Source organism: Dendrobates tinctorius, unplaced genomic scaffold, assembly GCF_039654945.1.
Source record: "Dendrobates tinctorius isolate UK_male_01 unplaced genomic scaffold, ASM3965494v1 ptg000319l, whole genome shotgun sequence".
Classification (NCBI taxonomy): Eukaryota; Metazoa; Chordata; class Amphibia; order Anura; family Dendrobatidae; genus Dendrobates; species Dendrobates tinctorius.
Window position 1 is genome coordinate 3,452,451 of NW_027361986.1, and position 17,540 is coordinate 3,469,990.

At 44.2% G+C, this 17,540-nt stretch overlaps 1 protein-coding gene across 1 annotated transcript in view; it reads right to left on the reverse strand.

Moving 5' to 3' along the window:
- Window positions 1-16,899, reverse strand: part of HDAC7 (histone deacetylase 7) — a 51,319-nt gene extending 34,420 nt beyond the window's left edge. The window contains exons 1-4 of the mRNA XM_073561438.1: window positions 16,811-16,899; window positions 13,483-13,590; window positions 12,537-12,592; window positions 12,336-12,423 (exon numbers count right to left, since the gene is read on the reverse strand). Of these exons, the coding sequence (XP_073417539.1) occupies window positions 12,336-12,423; window positions 12,537-12,592; window positions 13,483-13,590; window positions 16,811-16,843 (285 nt within the window). The 5' untranslated portion in view covers window positions 16,844-16,899. The remainder of the gene's footprint in view (window positions 1-12,335; window positions 12,424-12,536; window positions 12,593-13,482; window positions 13,591-16,810) is intronic.
- Between the last annotated feature and the right edge of the window lie 641 nt (window positions 16,900-17,540).

The window sequence follows — 17,540 nt, forward strand, 5'->3', positions numbered from 1 at the left end:
GCGACTGATGGCAAAAAAACTGATGTTTGAAAGAGGCCTTAGGCTGTACTGTAAAATCTTTATTTTTTTTTTTTTTAATTGTGAATGTAACCCTTTTGTGTAGTACACATGTACTGAACTCCAAGAATCTGTACCATGTAATTTTGGACAAGGGGCAGAGCTATGTAATATTTTGTAACACTGCAGATCGCGGGGGAGGCCACTACTGCAGCTGGTTGTCTTACTGCCAGACACAGTACAGTGAAGAGGATGAGGAGGGTAACATGGATGAGCTTCTGAGATGCAAGAAATATCGACAAGTTTTGTAAAAATATATGTAGTGGGGAAAATAAGTATTTGATTTTGCAAGTTTTCCCACCTACAAAAGAATGGACAGGGGTCAGAACAACTGTACTGTATTGAAGGGAGAATGGATGGGGTCATACATCGCGAGATTTTGGCCAACAACCTCCTTCCCTCAGTAGGAGCATTGAAGAGGAGTCGTGGCTCGGTCTTCCAGCATGACAATAACAATAACCCGAAACACACAGCCAGGGCAACTAAGGAGTGGCTCCGTAAGAAACATTTCAAGGTCCTGGAGTGGCCTAGCCAGTCTCCAGACCTGAACCCAATGTAAAATCTTTGGAGGGAACTGAAACTCAATGTTGTCCATGACAGCCCAGAAACCTGAAAGATCAGAAGATCTGTAAGGAGGAGTGGGCAAAAATCCCTGCTGCAGTGTGTGCAATCGTAGTCAAAAACTACAGGAAACGTCTGACCTCTGTAATTGAAAACAAAGGTTTCTATACCAAATATTTGGTTCTGTTTTTCTATTGTATCAAATACTTATTTCATGCAATAAAATGCAAATTAATAATGTAAAAATCATATGATGGGATTTTCTGGAGTTTTTTTTCCAGATTCAGTCTCACAGTTGAAGTGTACCTAAGAAAAAAAATTAAAGACCTCTCCATACTTTGTAGGCGGGAAAACGTGCAAAATCATCAGTGTAATATGTAATATATATATATTATATATATATATATATATAAAAATTGGGATCCAGCAAAAGGATGAAAGTTCACCAGATTTATAAAAACTTCTTCTTTATTAATCCATAATGTCATAAAAAGTATGAGGAACTCCAATCAATTAGTAGCATGTCCCTTGCTGGAATGCTACTGATTGGAGTTCCTCATACTTTTTATGACATTATGGATTAATAAAGAAAAAGTTTTTATAAATCTGGTGAACTTTCATCCTTTTGCTGGATCCCAATTTTCTCATATTTCTATTTGTTGGAGCATACTCTCTGCCTGGATCCGTGCAAAACATAAGGTGAACACTGATTACTGCATCAAGAGGAACTCCTTTATGGTGAGCTGGCTATATGTTTTTCACATTGTTTGAACACACACATATATATATATATATATATATATATATATATATATATATATATATATATATATATATATATATATATATATATACATACATACACACACACATATACATATATACACACACACACACATTATACATACATATATACACACATACACATGCATACATATCTGTAGTGCAAACTGTGGCACATTTGCGCATGCAACTACCAGAGCTTCAGAGAAAGCCACAGCACTAGATTAAAGAAACAGGTTTTATGTCATGTCGCCACACATACCGTTATCCACTACTCACTGCAGCCTAAAAGGATAATTAAACCTTACTGCAACCGTAAGCGACCACAAATCACCTCCTAAGTGACACCACAAGTAACACAGTGGCACCTTCATTCCAAAGCCTCTGCCAAACCCAACTCACAGTTTATTAAAATATTAGCTTGAGTCAGGGCTCATTAAGACATCCATTTTTTTAACATACGAAACAAACGGTTGTAAATTCACCAGTGATGTTTTGTTTTGTTTTTTTAAGAGTTTCTTCAAACTTAAACAGAGTGTCATCCGAGTTTGGTCCCGATGTCATCAGTTTTTCTTGAATGAGAAAAAAAAGGAGATTTTTGTGTACTCACCATAAAATCTCTCTTAGCCTCTAATTGGGGAACACAGAACCATGGTGTTATGCTGCTGTCCACTAGGAGGCGACACGATGCATAATCTGAAAAAGATTAACTATGGCTCCTCCTCTGCAGTATACACCCCTGGACAGCGTCAGCCTTCTCCAGTTTTGTGCAAAAGCATTAGGAGGAACATAATAGAAACACCATAATCATGCCTGTAAGAAGGCTACTATGTACAGGCTCAAAGAACAATATGAGAACCCAACCGTAACAACGGCCTGTAGGGGCAACAGGATGGGAGCTGTGTCCCCCAATTAGAGGCTAAGAGAAAGATTTTACGGTGAGTACACAAAAATCTCCATTAATCTGTCGCCTCATTGGGGGACACAGAACCATGGGACGTCCCAAAGCAGTCCCTGGGTGGGAAGCAATGGGCGAATATTGTGCTAGCAGGACCCTAAACTTGGGGCACTGCCACCTGCAGAACCCGTCTACCCAGGCTCGTGTCCGCTGAGGACTGGGTATGAACACTGTAGTGTTTCGTAAACGTGTGTAGGCTAGTCCAAGTGGCCGCCTTGCACACTTGTTGTGCCGAAGCCTGGTGCCGAATGGCCCAGAAGGCCCCTACTGCCCGTGTAGAGTGTGCCGCGATACCGGCCGGAAGAGGGGAACTGTTAAGTCGGTAGGCCTCATATATGGTGGACTTGATCCACCTGGCAAGGGTAGCCTTGGAAGCCGGCAGGCCCTTGCGACCGCCTTCCCGAAGAATGAAGAGGGAATCAGACTTCCGGAAGGGTGCAGTCCTGGACACGTAAATCCGCAATGCTCTGACGAGGTCAAGCGTATGCAGAGCCTTCTCCACTCTATGAACCAGACAAAGGGATGGCAGTGAGATTTCCTCATTGAGGTGAAAGGTGGACACAACCTTCGGAAGGATGGTACAGTACGGAGAACCACCTTGTCCTGGTGAAAAGCTAGGAAAGGCCGTCTGCAGGAAAGTGCTGACAATTCAGACACTCTGCGTAGCGAGGTGATTGCCACTAGAAAAACCACTTTCTGTGACAGAATGCAGAGTGGGACTTCTTTAAGGGGTTCGAAGGGTGGTGCCTGCAATGCTATCAGGACCAGGTTGAGGTCCCACGTTTCTAGTGGATGTCTGTAGGGGGGAACCAATCGGGAAACTCCCTGGAGAAAAGTCCTTACTTGCGGTTTGGTAGCAATGCGCCTTTGAAAAAAGGACTGCAAGCGCTGACACCTGACTCTTAAGCAAGCCTAGGGATAGCTTGGCGTCTAGGCCCGATTGAAGGAAACCTAGTACCTTCGGGAGGGAATAAGGGAGTGGGACCTGTCCGTGAGATCCGCACCAGGAAAAGAAAGCTCTCCAGGTACGATAATAAATCTTAGCGGAGGCTGGCTTCCTTGCCCTGATCATGGTCGCAATGACATCCGGTGAGAACCCTGCCTGGGTTAGAATCCAGGTTTCAAGGGCCATGCCGTCAAATTGAGAGCCCCTGAATTCTGATGGTAGAGCGGACCTTGTGACAGAAGGTCGTGACGGTTGGGGAGACGCCAGGGGACGTCTGCTGTAAGTTGTAGGATGTCGGCGTACCATGTACGTCTGAGCCAGTCCGGCGCGATCAGGATGGTTGGAACTCCCTCTTGTTTGATCTTCCTCACGACCCTGGAGATCAGGGGGAGGGGTGGAAAAATGTACAGGAGCTGGAACTGGGTCCAGTCCTGGACCAGGGCATCCGCTCCGAGCGACCGCGGGTCGTGTGTCCTGGCCATGAAATTGGAGACCTTGGCATTGAGATGGGATGCCATTAGGTCCACATCCGGGGTTCCCCAGCGTTGACAGATCTTGTAAAAAGTTTCAGGGTGGAGAGACCACTCCCCCCGAGTCCATTCCTTGCCTGCTGAGGAAGTCGGCTTCCCAGTTTTCTACACCTGGAATGTGGACCGCAGAGAGTACCGACCTCGTGTCTTCCGCCCAGTGGAGGATATGTGCCACTTCTCTCATCGCCTGGGCGCTGTGGGTCCCGCTTTGGTGATTCACATATGCCACCGCCGTGGCATTGTCCGACTGTATCCGTATGTGAGAGGCTGCAGGCAAGTGATTAAAGGTTCTCAGTGCCAGGAAGATGGCCCGGATTTCCAGGATATTGATGGGCAAGGTCGCTTCCATTGGTGACCACTTGCCTTGTGCCCTGTGATGTAGGTGCACCGCACCCCAACCTGTCAGGCTTGCATCGGTGGTCAGGACCTTCCATTGACCTGAGAGAAAGGGTTTTCTTCTTGCAAGCGAAGTTGGATTGAGCCACCAATGTAGGGACCTCCTGGTTGACGATCTCAACCGGAACTCCCTGTCGAGGGAGAAGGGGTTCCTGTCCCAAGATCTGAGGATGGCTAGTTGAAGAGGCCTGAGGTGAAACTGGGCAAATGGCACTGCCTCCATTGCTGCCATCCTGCCGAGGACTCTCATGGCAAACCGGAGAGATCGGGGAGGATTGCGAAGGAGTGTGCGAACTCCAGGACGGAGGGCCAGTGTCTTGTCCTTGGGAAGGAGCACCAGACCCCTGGAGGTGTCGAATAACATCCCCAGGAAAGTTAGAGTCCGACTCGGGGTAGTCGATTTTTGTAGGTTGACTAACCATCCCAGACGACTCAGTGTGTCTATTGTGATTGAGACACTGACCTCGCAGTCCTTCAAGGTGGAAGACTTGATGAGAAGGTCGTCCAGGTACGGAACGACTAGAATGCCTCTGGAGTGTAGAACGTCCATGGTGGCTGCCATGACCTTGGTAAACGTTCTTGTAGCCGTGGCGAGTCCAAACGGGAGAGCGACAAACTGGTAGTGGTTTTGGTTGATCGCGAACCTGAGAAACCTTTGATGGGCGGGAGCAATTGGTATGTGCAGATATGCGTCTTGTATGTCTATGGAGGCAAGGTATTCTCCCTGCTCCATGGATGTTATGATAGACCGGAGGGACTCCATGCGGAAATGACGGACCCGTACATATTTGTTGAGCTGTTTTAGGTCTAGTATGGGCCAGATGCGGCCTCCTTTCTTGGGAACTACAAATAGATTGGAGCAGAACCCTCGGAATCTTTCGTTCGCGGGAACCGGTACTACAACTCCTGCTTGAAGGAGAGGAGACCGCTTGGTGGAAGGCACGAGCCTTGTCTGATGTTGGTGGAATAGAGAGGAAGAACCGGTTCGGTGGAGTGGAAGTGAACTCTATCTTGTATCCGGAAGACACTATTTCCCTGACCCACCTGTCTTCTGTAATAGGCAGCCAGACTTGCTGAAAGAGTAGAAGTCGGCCGCCTACTGGTGGGATGTCTTCCGGAGTTCATGAGTCATGATGAAGCGAAGTTCTGAGGTTTTCCTCCCTTGGGTTTCGCTTGGCCTGCTTTCGACTGCCAAGTCCTGTCCGGTCTCTGCGCCGTCCGTGGGTTGTCCCTGTGTGGAGAGCGGTTACGATTTTGCGCGAGACGGACCAGCCCGAAGAGTTCCGAAAGGATCGGAATAGTGTTTGGTTTCTCCGTTTAAACGTGCGTTTAGGTTTCAGTTGAGGGTGAGAGGTACTCTTACCCCCAGTGGCATTGGATATCATTGTGTCCAACTTCTCGCCGAAAAGCCTTCCACTAAGGTATGGAAGATGCGTGAGGAACTTCTTTGAGGCCGCATCCGCTTTCCATTCTCGCAGCCAGAGGATACGCCGAATCGTAAAGGCGTCTGCCGCTATCCCCGCTAGACCTCTTGCTGAGTCTAGAGCTGCATGAAGCATGTAGTCTGCTACCACTGCTATTTGAACCGCTTGGTCCGAGAGCCCGGTATTTGAAGCTTGAAGACCCTCCTGCAGTTTTTTGGCCCAAGCCAGGATGGCCTTGGCCACCCAAACTGAAGCGAACGCAGAGGCCAGGGAGGCCCCTGCCACTTCGAAAATGGAACGAGCCATGCGTTCTACTTGCCGGTCTGCTGCATCCCTGAGGGTTGAGCTATCTGGCACTGAGAGTAGGGTCTGTGCTGCTAGTCTAGATACCGTGGGGTCCACTTCGGGTGGATCTGTCCACTCTTTGGTGTCCTTCTGTGAGAAGCGGTACTTCACTTCCAAATATTTGCGATTGGCAAATTTTTTCTCAGGCTGCGAAAACTGCTTAGTTTGAAACTCATGGTGATTAAGGAAGACCTTAGGCGGTTTCAGAACACTTTCAAAGCAAATCTTTTGTGTTGTGAGTTCATTTTCCCCTTCACCGTCGATGTCTGATGAACTCCCTCTTCTGGTGAAGGAAGGTAGTGAGGCTGATTACCAAACACCTGATCTGGTAGATGATGACTGGGTAACAGGAAATTCTGACTGGATATAAGGCAGCAGACACCCTTCTGAGTCGCTGGTGATTTCTCTGCTGGATTCTTGGAGACCAGTCTGATTCCTGCTTCCCAAAGATAAGTTCAAAAGCAGAGCAAAAACTTATTAGTTTTGTTTACCTTGTTTTTTGGAGTTCAGCCAACCCCGGTCGGGGGTGTGCCGAGTTCCATTTTTGTCTCTGATCAGTTTGTTTCTTTGCTCTGTCTTCAGAATTTACCTGAGTGCTGATATAGTCTTTTTGAAGTCGCTAGGACCTGTTTTTCCTATCAGACGGTTGGGACATTTTTTGGTAGGGTTTTTTACGGATTGCAGACAGCAGCTTTTCTATCCTGTCCTTTTTAGTTAGCTTGGGCCCCATCATTTGCTCAACCTATCTTTCTATCTGTGTTAGTGTTTTCATCTTGCTTCACTGTCATTATATGTTGAGGGCTGCCTATTGCTTTGGGGTCTGCTCTGGGGCAGTTTAGATTTCCCCTTTCTTTAGGCCTATTTAGTTCTCCGGCTGTGATCGAGGGGTCTAGGGCATCGTAGGAGCCCCCCACGGCTACTGTTAGTTGTTGTGGATAGGATCAGGGGTCTGCAATCCGATAGCTACCAACCTCTCCGGTTTTCTGGACTTGGCTTGTATTTTTGTTTTTTCCTCCTTCGGTGACTCATTCATAACACTTTTGTTCTGGGGCTTCCGGGGCTGGATCGGAAATTTCCAGCACCCGATGGATGGCAGAGATTATGTCCTCAACTAGCGCTGTATTGCTAGGGGGACAAGGTACCACAGACCTCTCCGTTTCGTTGTCTGAGTCGGAGTCACAGATGCCTTCCGAATCCTGTGTATTGCTAAGGTGTTCCCTGGTGGGCGATCTGGGGCGGAGGTCTTCTGTGGTAGGGGATCTCTGTGGTGAACTGCATTGTCTGTCTCTGATAGGGGACTGCCTAGGAGACCTGGAATGACTGTCTCTCCCTTAGGGGGGGGGGATGACCGTGTGCTATAGGACAACTCAGGTGATCGCGACCTGTGGGTCCGTTTACATCTGTGAGTGTCGGAAACAGCATGTTCCTGAGACAAGCTGTCCGTTTGCTGGGTAACGTTCATAGCCGAGACACGACCCTGCAGAGCTTGCAGCAATGTAGCGGTTATCTATCGACTGTGTGAGACTGCGACATCTGAGTAGCCCATTCCGGCGTGGTATCCGACACTGAAGCGTTGGTAGGGACTCCCTGGGGTTCTGACCCAGCTTTCTGGATGCAATCCCGGCAGTGCGGATACGTGCTGCCACTGGGGAGAGTGGTTTTGCAGGCTGTGCAGAATGCATAGAAACATTCCTGCCTGGGTTTCTAAGCGCCGCGTGTCGCTTAGAAACCTGCAGTGTACCTTAGATACCAGCGCGCTGGTGCAGGGAGCTGGTAATCAAGGTAAACAGTGGGTTTCTAAGTGCCGCACGGCGCTTAGATACCAGATATTTACCTTGGTTACCAGCACGCTGGTATCTAACGTACACAGCGACACCGCGCACTGGTTGTCGCTGGTCCTGATCGCTGGTGAGATCTGCCTGTTTGGCAGCTCACCAGCGATCATGTAGCGACACACCAGCGATCCTGACAAGTTCATATCGTTGTTGGGATCGCTGGTGAGTCGCTATGTATGATGGGCCCTAAATGTGCTCCTGCAAATCCATTATTTCCCATAAGATATAACATGAAAACAAAGCACAGTATGAACAAAATATAGACTTAATATTTAAGATTTTGGGTGCTTAAACATAAACAACATGTTGCAATGTAAAAACCCAACAAGGCTGTCCAGAAAAAACATTACATGTAAAATTTCAGACCAGGCACTTTTTAACTCAAATTAGTGCTATACGAGCTTTACTTTTATGCCTTCTTACACAGAAATCTAGATATCAAGAACATTATATATATACACACACACACACACACACTCATGGCTGAAAGTGTTTGCACTCTTGAACTTGTTCCGTAAAATGAAATGTTTATCCCAGAAAAATTACACGTGTTTTGTTATATACATATAACACATACACAAAAAAGGTAAATTGGACATCATTTCAAACAAAACCCCAAAAATGGGCCAGACAAAATTGTTGGCACCTTTCCAAAATTGTGGGTAAACAAGTTTGTTTCAAGCATGGGATGCTCGTTCAAACTCACATGTGGAAAGTAACAGGTGTGAGCAATATGAAAATCACACCTGAAACAAGATATTAAGGGGAGAAGCTGACTCAATCTTTGCATTGTGTATCTGTGTGTGCCACAATAAGAATGGAGAACAGAAAGAGGAGAAAAGAACAGTCTGAGGATTTAAGAACAGTAAGAGGAGACAAGAACTGTCTGAAGACTTAAGAACCAAAATTGTTGAACAATATCAACAATCTCAAGGTTACAAGTCCACCTTCAGAGATACTGATGTCCCTTTGTCCACGGTGTGCAACATAGTCAATAAGTTTACAACTCATGGTACAGTAGCTAATCTCCCTGGACAGCAGAGAACCAATTGATGAAAGGTTGCAATGCAGGATAGTCCAGATGGTGGATAAACAGCCCCAATCAAGATCCAAAGAAACTTGAAGCTATCCTGCAGGCTCAGGGAGTGCATCAGTGTTAGTCCGAACTATCCGTCGACATTTGAATGAAATGACACTCTATGGCACGAGGCCCAGGAGGATACAGAGATATATAAAAGCTAGACTGCAGTTTGTCAAAATGTAGTGAGTAAGCCAAAATCCTTCTGGGAAAGCATCTTGTGGACAGATGAGACCAAGATAGAGCTTTTTGGTAAAGCACATCATTCTACTCTTTACCAAAAACGTAATAAGGCCTGCAAAGAAAAGAATACCGTACCTAAAGTCACATATAGCAGAGATTCAAAGATGTTTTGGGGTTGTTTTGCTGACTCTGGCCCTGTGTGCAAGGCGTCATGAAATCTGAAGATTACCAAAGGATTTTGGGTCGCAATGTAGTGTCCAGTGTCAGAAAGCTGGGCTTGGGTCCTAGGTCATGTGTCTTCCAGCAAGACAACGACCCTAAACATACTTCAAGAAGCGCCCAAAAATGGATGGAAACAAAGCGCTGGAGACATCTGAAGTGGCAGCAATGAGTCTGGATCTAAATCCCATTGAACACCTGTGGACAGATCTTAAAATTGCTGTCTGAGAAGACACGTTCAAATATGAGAGACCAGGAGCAGTTTACGAAAGAGAGGTCCAAAATTCCAGTTGAAAGGAGTAAGAAGCTTGTTGATGATTATAGGAAGTGTCTGATTGCAGTTATTTTTTCCAAACATTGCGCAACCAAATAATAAGTCGAGGGTGCCAACAATTTTGTCAGGCACATTTTTCAGGTTTAGCGTGAAATTATGTCCAATTTGCCTTTATTCTCTGTTTTTTTGTATTGCTCCAATACACACAAAGGAAATAAACATGTGTATAACAAAACATGTGTAATTGCATTCGTTTTCTGGGAGAAATACTTCATTTTCTTTGGTGTTAACACTTTTGGCCTTGACATAAAATTATCTTCTGATGTTATCTTGTCCCAGCAATGTCCCCTGGTGCAATGCATTAAACAGTAGAAGTAGACAAGGATACTTAGGCCGGGGTCACACTTGCGAGTGCAATGCGAGAAACTTGCACGAGTCTCTCGCCTCAATACCCGGCACTGCCGCAGGCACTCAGGACCGGAGTGTGCGGCTTCATGTCTTTCTATGCAGCTGAACGCTCCGGTCCGAACCACCGAAGCAGTGCCGGGTATTGAGGGGAGAGACCCGCGCAAGTTTCTTACATGGCATTCGCAAGTGTGACCCGGGCCCTCGAGAGATGACAGAACAACTGCCTAGTAGATGAACTGGAGCTGTCTGATCAAGACGAGGCTCTTTTGTCACGAAAGTTGTAGTAGCATTTAATATATGTCTACAGGGTTTGAAAAATCTTCACCGTCTTTCAAAATCGCTTTCATAAATTGCTGAGAAAATCAATAGCTGACCAATGCTGTGTATATTTTATTGTAGGTTCACACACATGTTTTCCTGTGGAGTTTACTTGCAGGATCTGCAGTGCAATACAATGCTCAGTATATAGATGAGATTTCAACAAACCTAATTATCACACTGGTGATAATTTTTGCACAAATATTACGTGGACTTCTCTGCTAATGACACCATTTACAACACTTGTACCTATAATAGTGAATATGGCTGTTCCCAAATTGCGGGGACAAGTCCGTTTTTAAACTGTGTTGTGGTTTAAGATAGGAAATACAAGTCTATGGGTCCGTGGGAGAAGAAAAAAAAAAAAAAAAAAAAAGTCGGACAGCACTCGGATGTCCTCCAAGAGCGGCCAGATTTTCATACTGTTATATAGATGATTAGTTATTTTTTTCACATACGTGAAAACTAGTGATGAGCGAATATACTCGTTGCTCGGGTTTTTCCGAGAATGCTCGGGTGTCTGAGTATTTTGGCGTGCTCGGAGATTTACTTTTCGTCGTCTAATCTGCATGATGTGCGACTACTGGACAGCTTGAATACATGTGTGGAATGCCTGTTTGTAAGGCCATGTGCACACGGTGCGGATTCTGCTGCGGATCCGCAGTGTTTCAGGCTCTGCGGGTCTGCAGCAGATTTAGGTGCGTTGTACAGTACCATTGTTTTCAATGGTCAACTGAAAAACGCTGTGCACATGCTGCAAGTTTTTCCGTGCAGATTTGCTGCGGGTTCAAATCCGCAGCATGTCAATTCTTTGTGCGGATTCCGCTGCGGTTTCACACCTTCTCCATTGTAGAGGTGTGAAACCGCAGGCTAATCCGCAGGTAAACCTCAGGTCTTTTGACCTGAGAATTTACCTGTGGATTTTTCCAAATCCGCAGGACAAAAATCTATGTGTGCACATAGCCTTAGGGTATTCCCACATGTATTCAGCCTGTCTGCAAGACGCAAATCATGCAGATTAGACGACGAAAACGAAATCTCCGAGCATGCCAAAATACTCGGGAGGACACCCGAGCATGCTCGGGAAAACCCGAGCAACGAGTATACTCACTCATCACTAGTGAAAACCTGATGAAAATTAGACCAAACTCTGATGAAACTCAGGTGACATTGATCTATTGTTCTCGTACGTCTGAATGAGCGAATTTTCTTATTGAAGTTTATGGGAAAAATTTGCTAATAAGGCGCACATTTACTGCAAGAAAACCTGATATTTTGCAAATTTCAAAATCGCACCGCAGGCCAGTTTCTGCAGAGTAAAGAAAAAGCACAGTGGGCATGAGAGTTCTAGGAATCACATCCACTCTGCTGAAACTGTGATGGCTTGTTCACAAGCTGCGTTTGACAACTTTTTTTTCTGTGCATTTTTCAAGGATAAAAAAAATGCAGCGTTTTACATTTCCAGCAAAGTGAATAAGATTTCTGAAATCTCATGCACACACTGTTTAATTTTCCCGTCCTCCCGGGTCTCCAAACCATCAAAGCGTTTGTTTGTTTTTTGTTTTTTTTTCCAAATCTGCAGGATGTCGTCTTTCAGAGTTTTTGCATTATTTTTTTTTAACCTTTTCAAATGAAGGAGTGTAAAATCGCAAGTAAAAACGCATAAAAAGAGTCTGCATTCTGCACAGGTTTTTTTTTTTTTTTTACTGCCGACGCTCTGTTTTTTGGTGCGAAAAATTTGGCTGCATATACTCAACATGTGCACGTACACTAATGCACAGCAAAAATGTGCAGAATTAAAAATGCACCAAATCCTCATCGTGAGAACTTACCCTATTCGGGTAAGTTCTCACGATGAGGATTTGGTGCACAACAAAATCGGCACCATTTGATGAATTTGCGGTATGATTTTTGCTGTGTAAAATCTGCAGCAGATCTGATCCATGTGGATGTTCTGTTACTTCATTGCTAAAAATCAATTTGGGAAGCTACTTATGACGTGTGACACTGCTGTACTCACCCAGTCCACTATAAGAATCTTCCTAACATCTAGTCTTTGCTGTAGTTGCTTGGCTGCAATGGCTACAGAATTGAAGAAGCAGAATCCCCTGGAGAGACAACAACGCCAGTGTCAGGACACACAGACATTCAGTTATGAAGAGGCCATAATACATAGTGTCTCAGCGGTGTTAGCAGAAGTGTAAATAAAGCATTTTCATACATGGCGCTGGAAGGATCCGCATGGTGTCCTGGGGGCCTCACCAAGGCAAATCCATTCTGTAACCAAGAAGAGAAAGTCTGATGAGCTGACTGCAGGATTCCCTTTATTATTTTAGCTCTAAGGCTGAATAACTTTTGCTAGTCCTTATAAAACAAACCCTAAGATCTATTATTTTAGAGATCATCCAAGCAGATGGTGGAGGAGAGCATACAAGTCTGAAGGTATGATTATACAATTTAGAAAAAGGCTTAAAATCAAATAGAAAGGGTTTTTTTAAGTCAATCTGTCAATAAAATCAACCACCCCAAACCACATGCATGGGCATGCAGATCTTTGAAATGTAGATCCTTTGACACCTTATAATAATAATAAATAATAATAAATTTTATTTTTATAGCGCCGACATATTCCGCAGCACTTTACACTTTATATCTTCTGTCTGTTGCTGCATTCCTAAATAATTAGCATTTTCATTCATATGCAAATGAGGCATTAAATGCTCTGGGCCTTACAGAGCACCCAAGAAACCTCTGCCTCCTCAGGATGTTTCTCTGCCAGACAACAGCCACTTTAGCTTAATTCGTAGCAAACTGTGCATGGGACATCAGTGGAACTCAAACATTAAGCTATCAATCAGGCTATAGTGACTGGTGCTGGGTGGAGAAACAAAATCAGGAGACAGAGGATCTATAAGTGCTCAATCACGCCCAGAGCATTTAACATCTGATTTATATGTGGAGTGAAAACAATAATTACTCGAGAAAGCAGCAACAGACACAGGATGTCCAAGTGTCAAAACATGCAAGCCTATACCTACCATTGGTGAATAGGTGGGTTGATCTTACCTTTAACTTCCATTCGTATTGTATTACACCTAAAGACACCCTATAATATCATGTTATTCGAGTTAGGATTACTGTCAGGGGGTAAACTCCATATTATGTACCTTCAACTCCTGGGTGACAACTTTAAATGCCAAGTCTATCACGCTACCAGCAGCCCAACGAGCGGCATTTGAGGAATGGACATCATTCCAGATGGTATCACTGTCAACCTGTAATTACAAAAGGTCAGGTATGATGAAGCAGGTGTACAATGAATGTCATGGGAAAAGGTAAGGTTAATACAGCAGTAGCCACAATACAGATCGACTATGAACCACCACAATAAGACCAATGATTTCTACAAAGCCTTCTAAAAGCCTGTGGGGCCACTCTTCTCTCAGACAGAGGCATAAGGTAGCATTTTATGTTGAATTTTATATGAATCAGATAAAAATCTTCCGTCTTCCCTGTGATGGTAGAAAAACTGTAGAGGAACAAAAGCGCACAAGACCATCAGGTGATACCCTTTTAGATGCAAAGGAAGGAAAAGGAAGGTGCTCACCTGAGCAGGTTGTGTGCCAGCACAGCTCCTATGAACACCTGAAGATATCAGCTGCTGTGCCTCGTGGCTGGGGGATGATCTCCTCCAGGAGAGTTAACTAATGTGGACGATAACACGATGTAATAAAGAATCCTTAGGACCAAGATGAGTTGAAAGGTTTTTATTTCCGCAACGTGTTTCCTACGCAATAGTTTTTTTCACTTGAAGAAGACGCTAGTCCAGCATTGAAACGCGTTGTGGAAATAAAAACTGTTCAACGCATCTTGGTCCCAAGGATTCTTCATTTTAGCAGAACAGTCCGATATTGTGTTATCGTCCAAATTGGTGATCTTCCATCTGATGCCATAATATGAGGTTTTCTAATCTGCATTTTGGAGAGAATCTACATGTACAGTCGTACACAAACTGCCTACAACGCCATGTACTTCATATAGTCTTCATGTGCACAGCTCTGCAGTCTGCATAGGACCATCGACAGCAACCACAGCTCCACACTGATGGTCTTTGTGACGACGGTACATTTCTTGCCACCAATGCGTCAAGATCCCATCAAGAAGAGCAGGAATATCAAAAGTCATGAAATGTATCGTGCTCGTATAAATTGGTTATAATGGAGCTTGTGCAAAATCCAGGTCACGACTTTGAAGGCATACATGCCAGGAAGCACGTAGGGTCGATTGTGGCAAGAAGAATATGGCTCATGGCTTATGACACCGACAATGTCATGAAGCTTTGGTGCAATCCAACAATGATCTTCCGTATAAAAAACTAACAATCGAGACCGGATTGATCCCTGTGGCACATGATCATAGGAAAAAGTGTGATAACAGGTGTAATATGATTTCTCTCAGAAGACATGGACTATGTCTATAACAAACCATATCAGTGGTATATATACTACGACAATGAGAAAAATGTCAATGTTCTTATTCGGAAATATTCACATCCAGTTCTAGATTATTTTAAAAACTTGAAAGCGTAAAAATGTATTTTCTTCATGTCACCTGGTAACCTAACCCAAGAGCGCCTGAGTATTACTGGAGGATGAACAGACTCAGGACCTCGAGTGCTTATGAATAAAACACTTAATGATTTTGGGTGAGGCTGGAGTTTGGGAGTCTGTGCCTGCCCATGCCTCTGATCTCAATTATGGTTTGATTTTAGAAATAAACGCACTGGAAAGGAATTTATTTTATCTTTTTTTTTTTTTCTTCTTCTTTCATTTCCCGTGAAACATCTTGTATTCATCAGAGTCGCGTCAGCGCCAGGGAAATAACAAAGGAGACACGGAAAAACCTGGGGGATTCTGGGCTAATCAAACACATATGTGCGGCCTTAACTCAATCATCCCCTGAGGTTTAGATGGCCTGGCACATTGCTCAAGATGGGTGAATCCGTGATGGGACTCTTACATGTACTTATATGTGCGTCTTTAATGTCCTGAAGAACCCCTCGCGACTGTACTGGCCTATGGTTGAGGCAGGAGAAAAAGGGCCTTCACTTGATATCCTAAAAGTCCGGCCTAAGATGTAAGGAAACCTCACTTTTACAACAGTCCTGAAAGAAGGAATGTGTCTTCAGGGCTTCACATGTGCCATGTGTTAGATGAAAGGATCCCATATATCCCTGCAGAATAAGGTGGATGATTTCTAAAGTACCATTAACTGTATTCTTATCAAAGGGGACAGTTGGGACCATGTACGCCCCTCTCTACATAAAGAGGTGTGACATTACAGAGCTGAACATCAAAGTGTCCAACTGTCAACACGAACTGTGTGAGATATGGAAGTGTCCACATCTAAGAAAACTATATAGTGAAAGAATGACAAGAAGCAGGAGAGAATCACGCCAAGTGCCCATGTGCTTACAACTTGGGAGCCTTCAGACGCATCATACGGGCCGAGCGCCACATGGAAGACTTGCGCAATATAAAGACTTTGGTGTCTTTGTTTTGGACATAGTTGCATATGGCTTACGTACAGAAACTTAAAAAGGGTATGTTCACTATTTAAAGATAATTTAAAAATACCACTTGGAGCTTCTAAAATGAAAAAAAACACACACACACACACACACACACACACCTCTACTGGATGCCAATGTCTCCGCCATACTGCTGCTGGTATGTGTTCCATATTAACCATAAGAGCGAGGAGACTTTCCTCTGCCTCAGATGTAAAGTGACCATTTGGCAGCAGACTGGTTGCAGCAGTCACCTGATATTCCTTGGCCCTTGAAGAGGAAGCCGCGAGATTGGCGGGGGAAAACTGGCAAAACGGTGAGTGGTTTGATCAGGTAGATGAGTGTTTGTTTTTTTTTTATTTTAGGACAACCCCTTTAATCAATCAACACAATATTAAATAATGAATGGACCAGATATAGACTGATCGGACACTGAAGAATACATGTAACCATATAAGATAAGGAGTGGATCTAACTATTGACAGTATACAGAGCAGTAGTCCCCAAATGTGACTCAGGGCACCCAAATATGGCTGCCTAACAGGTGGCAACACTACCACCTCCCGTGTCCTACTGACAAATAGGAATCTTGAAACTTATACTGCAGAAGAGACATAAGACTGATATGACCCTATATGAGTTATATCTTTATAGGGGTTTTATAAGATTGCTACTATCCTTGAACCTACGGTGCAGAGAATAATAATAATGATGGCGCTCCCTGCGCACTAGGAGGGGCACCACGGTGGAGGAGAAATGCAGAAGGGCCCCTGCCGATGTTTCGGATCAGTTATGTTATACCCTTACAACAAGCCATAAAGATGGGAATATGATTTTTCCAATTTTAATATCACCGATGGTATTTAGAACAAATCAATAATTTAATGTCACAGGTAAAATGGAAATATTCTTTCATTTGTACTCACCCCAAGGCCTCCACATGGCAGCATGACAAACATCCTCTGAGACAGAATGCCTGGAAACGAGACAAGGGCTGGTCAGTAAAGTTGTAGAAGTCAATATATGACGTAGACACAGTGACCACATTCCATCTATGGACCAGGAGGCATACTATGTGCCATGGTGATGGCTGATTAGTGCCACAGGTTCCTTAGTTCACAGCTATAATCAAAGATTGTTGTACTGTTTAATGACTCCTGGGACGGTTCGATATCCAAATTTGGCATTATCATAAAAGCCCAACAAGACGTCAGCGGTTACCTAATTTTCATTACATCATTAAAAAATGATAAGAATTTAATCTACATGTAGCTGCAGCAGCAGTCACTTATAGAGGAAAATATCAATATAGAAATGTGAGGTAAGAATATATTTTAACTCTTGGTGCATACATGGATAATTCAGGAGTTATGCCTCATTTAGACAGGTTTTTTTTTTTTCTTGTACGCGAGATTACTTTTTTATCAGTGTGATGGATCAGACATTCATTCATTCCTTTTTTTGGCCTTGTGTTTGTATTTACCAACAATTTGGAATCCAGTTTTCCTTGTTATGCTGAAAAAAAAATTCCAAACCCCTCTGACACGTTAAATAGTCAAAGAATGACAGCAAACATATGACACACAGACGCATGAGCCATGTGCTGTGTGTTTTTTTGTCACAGACTCATTGATCTGAATGGGCGAGTTTGATCCA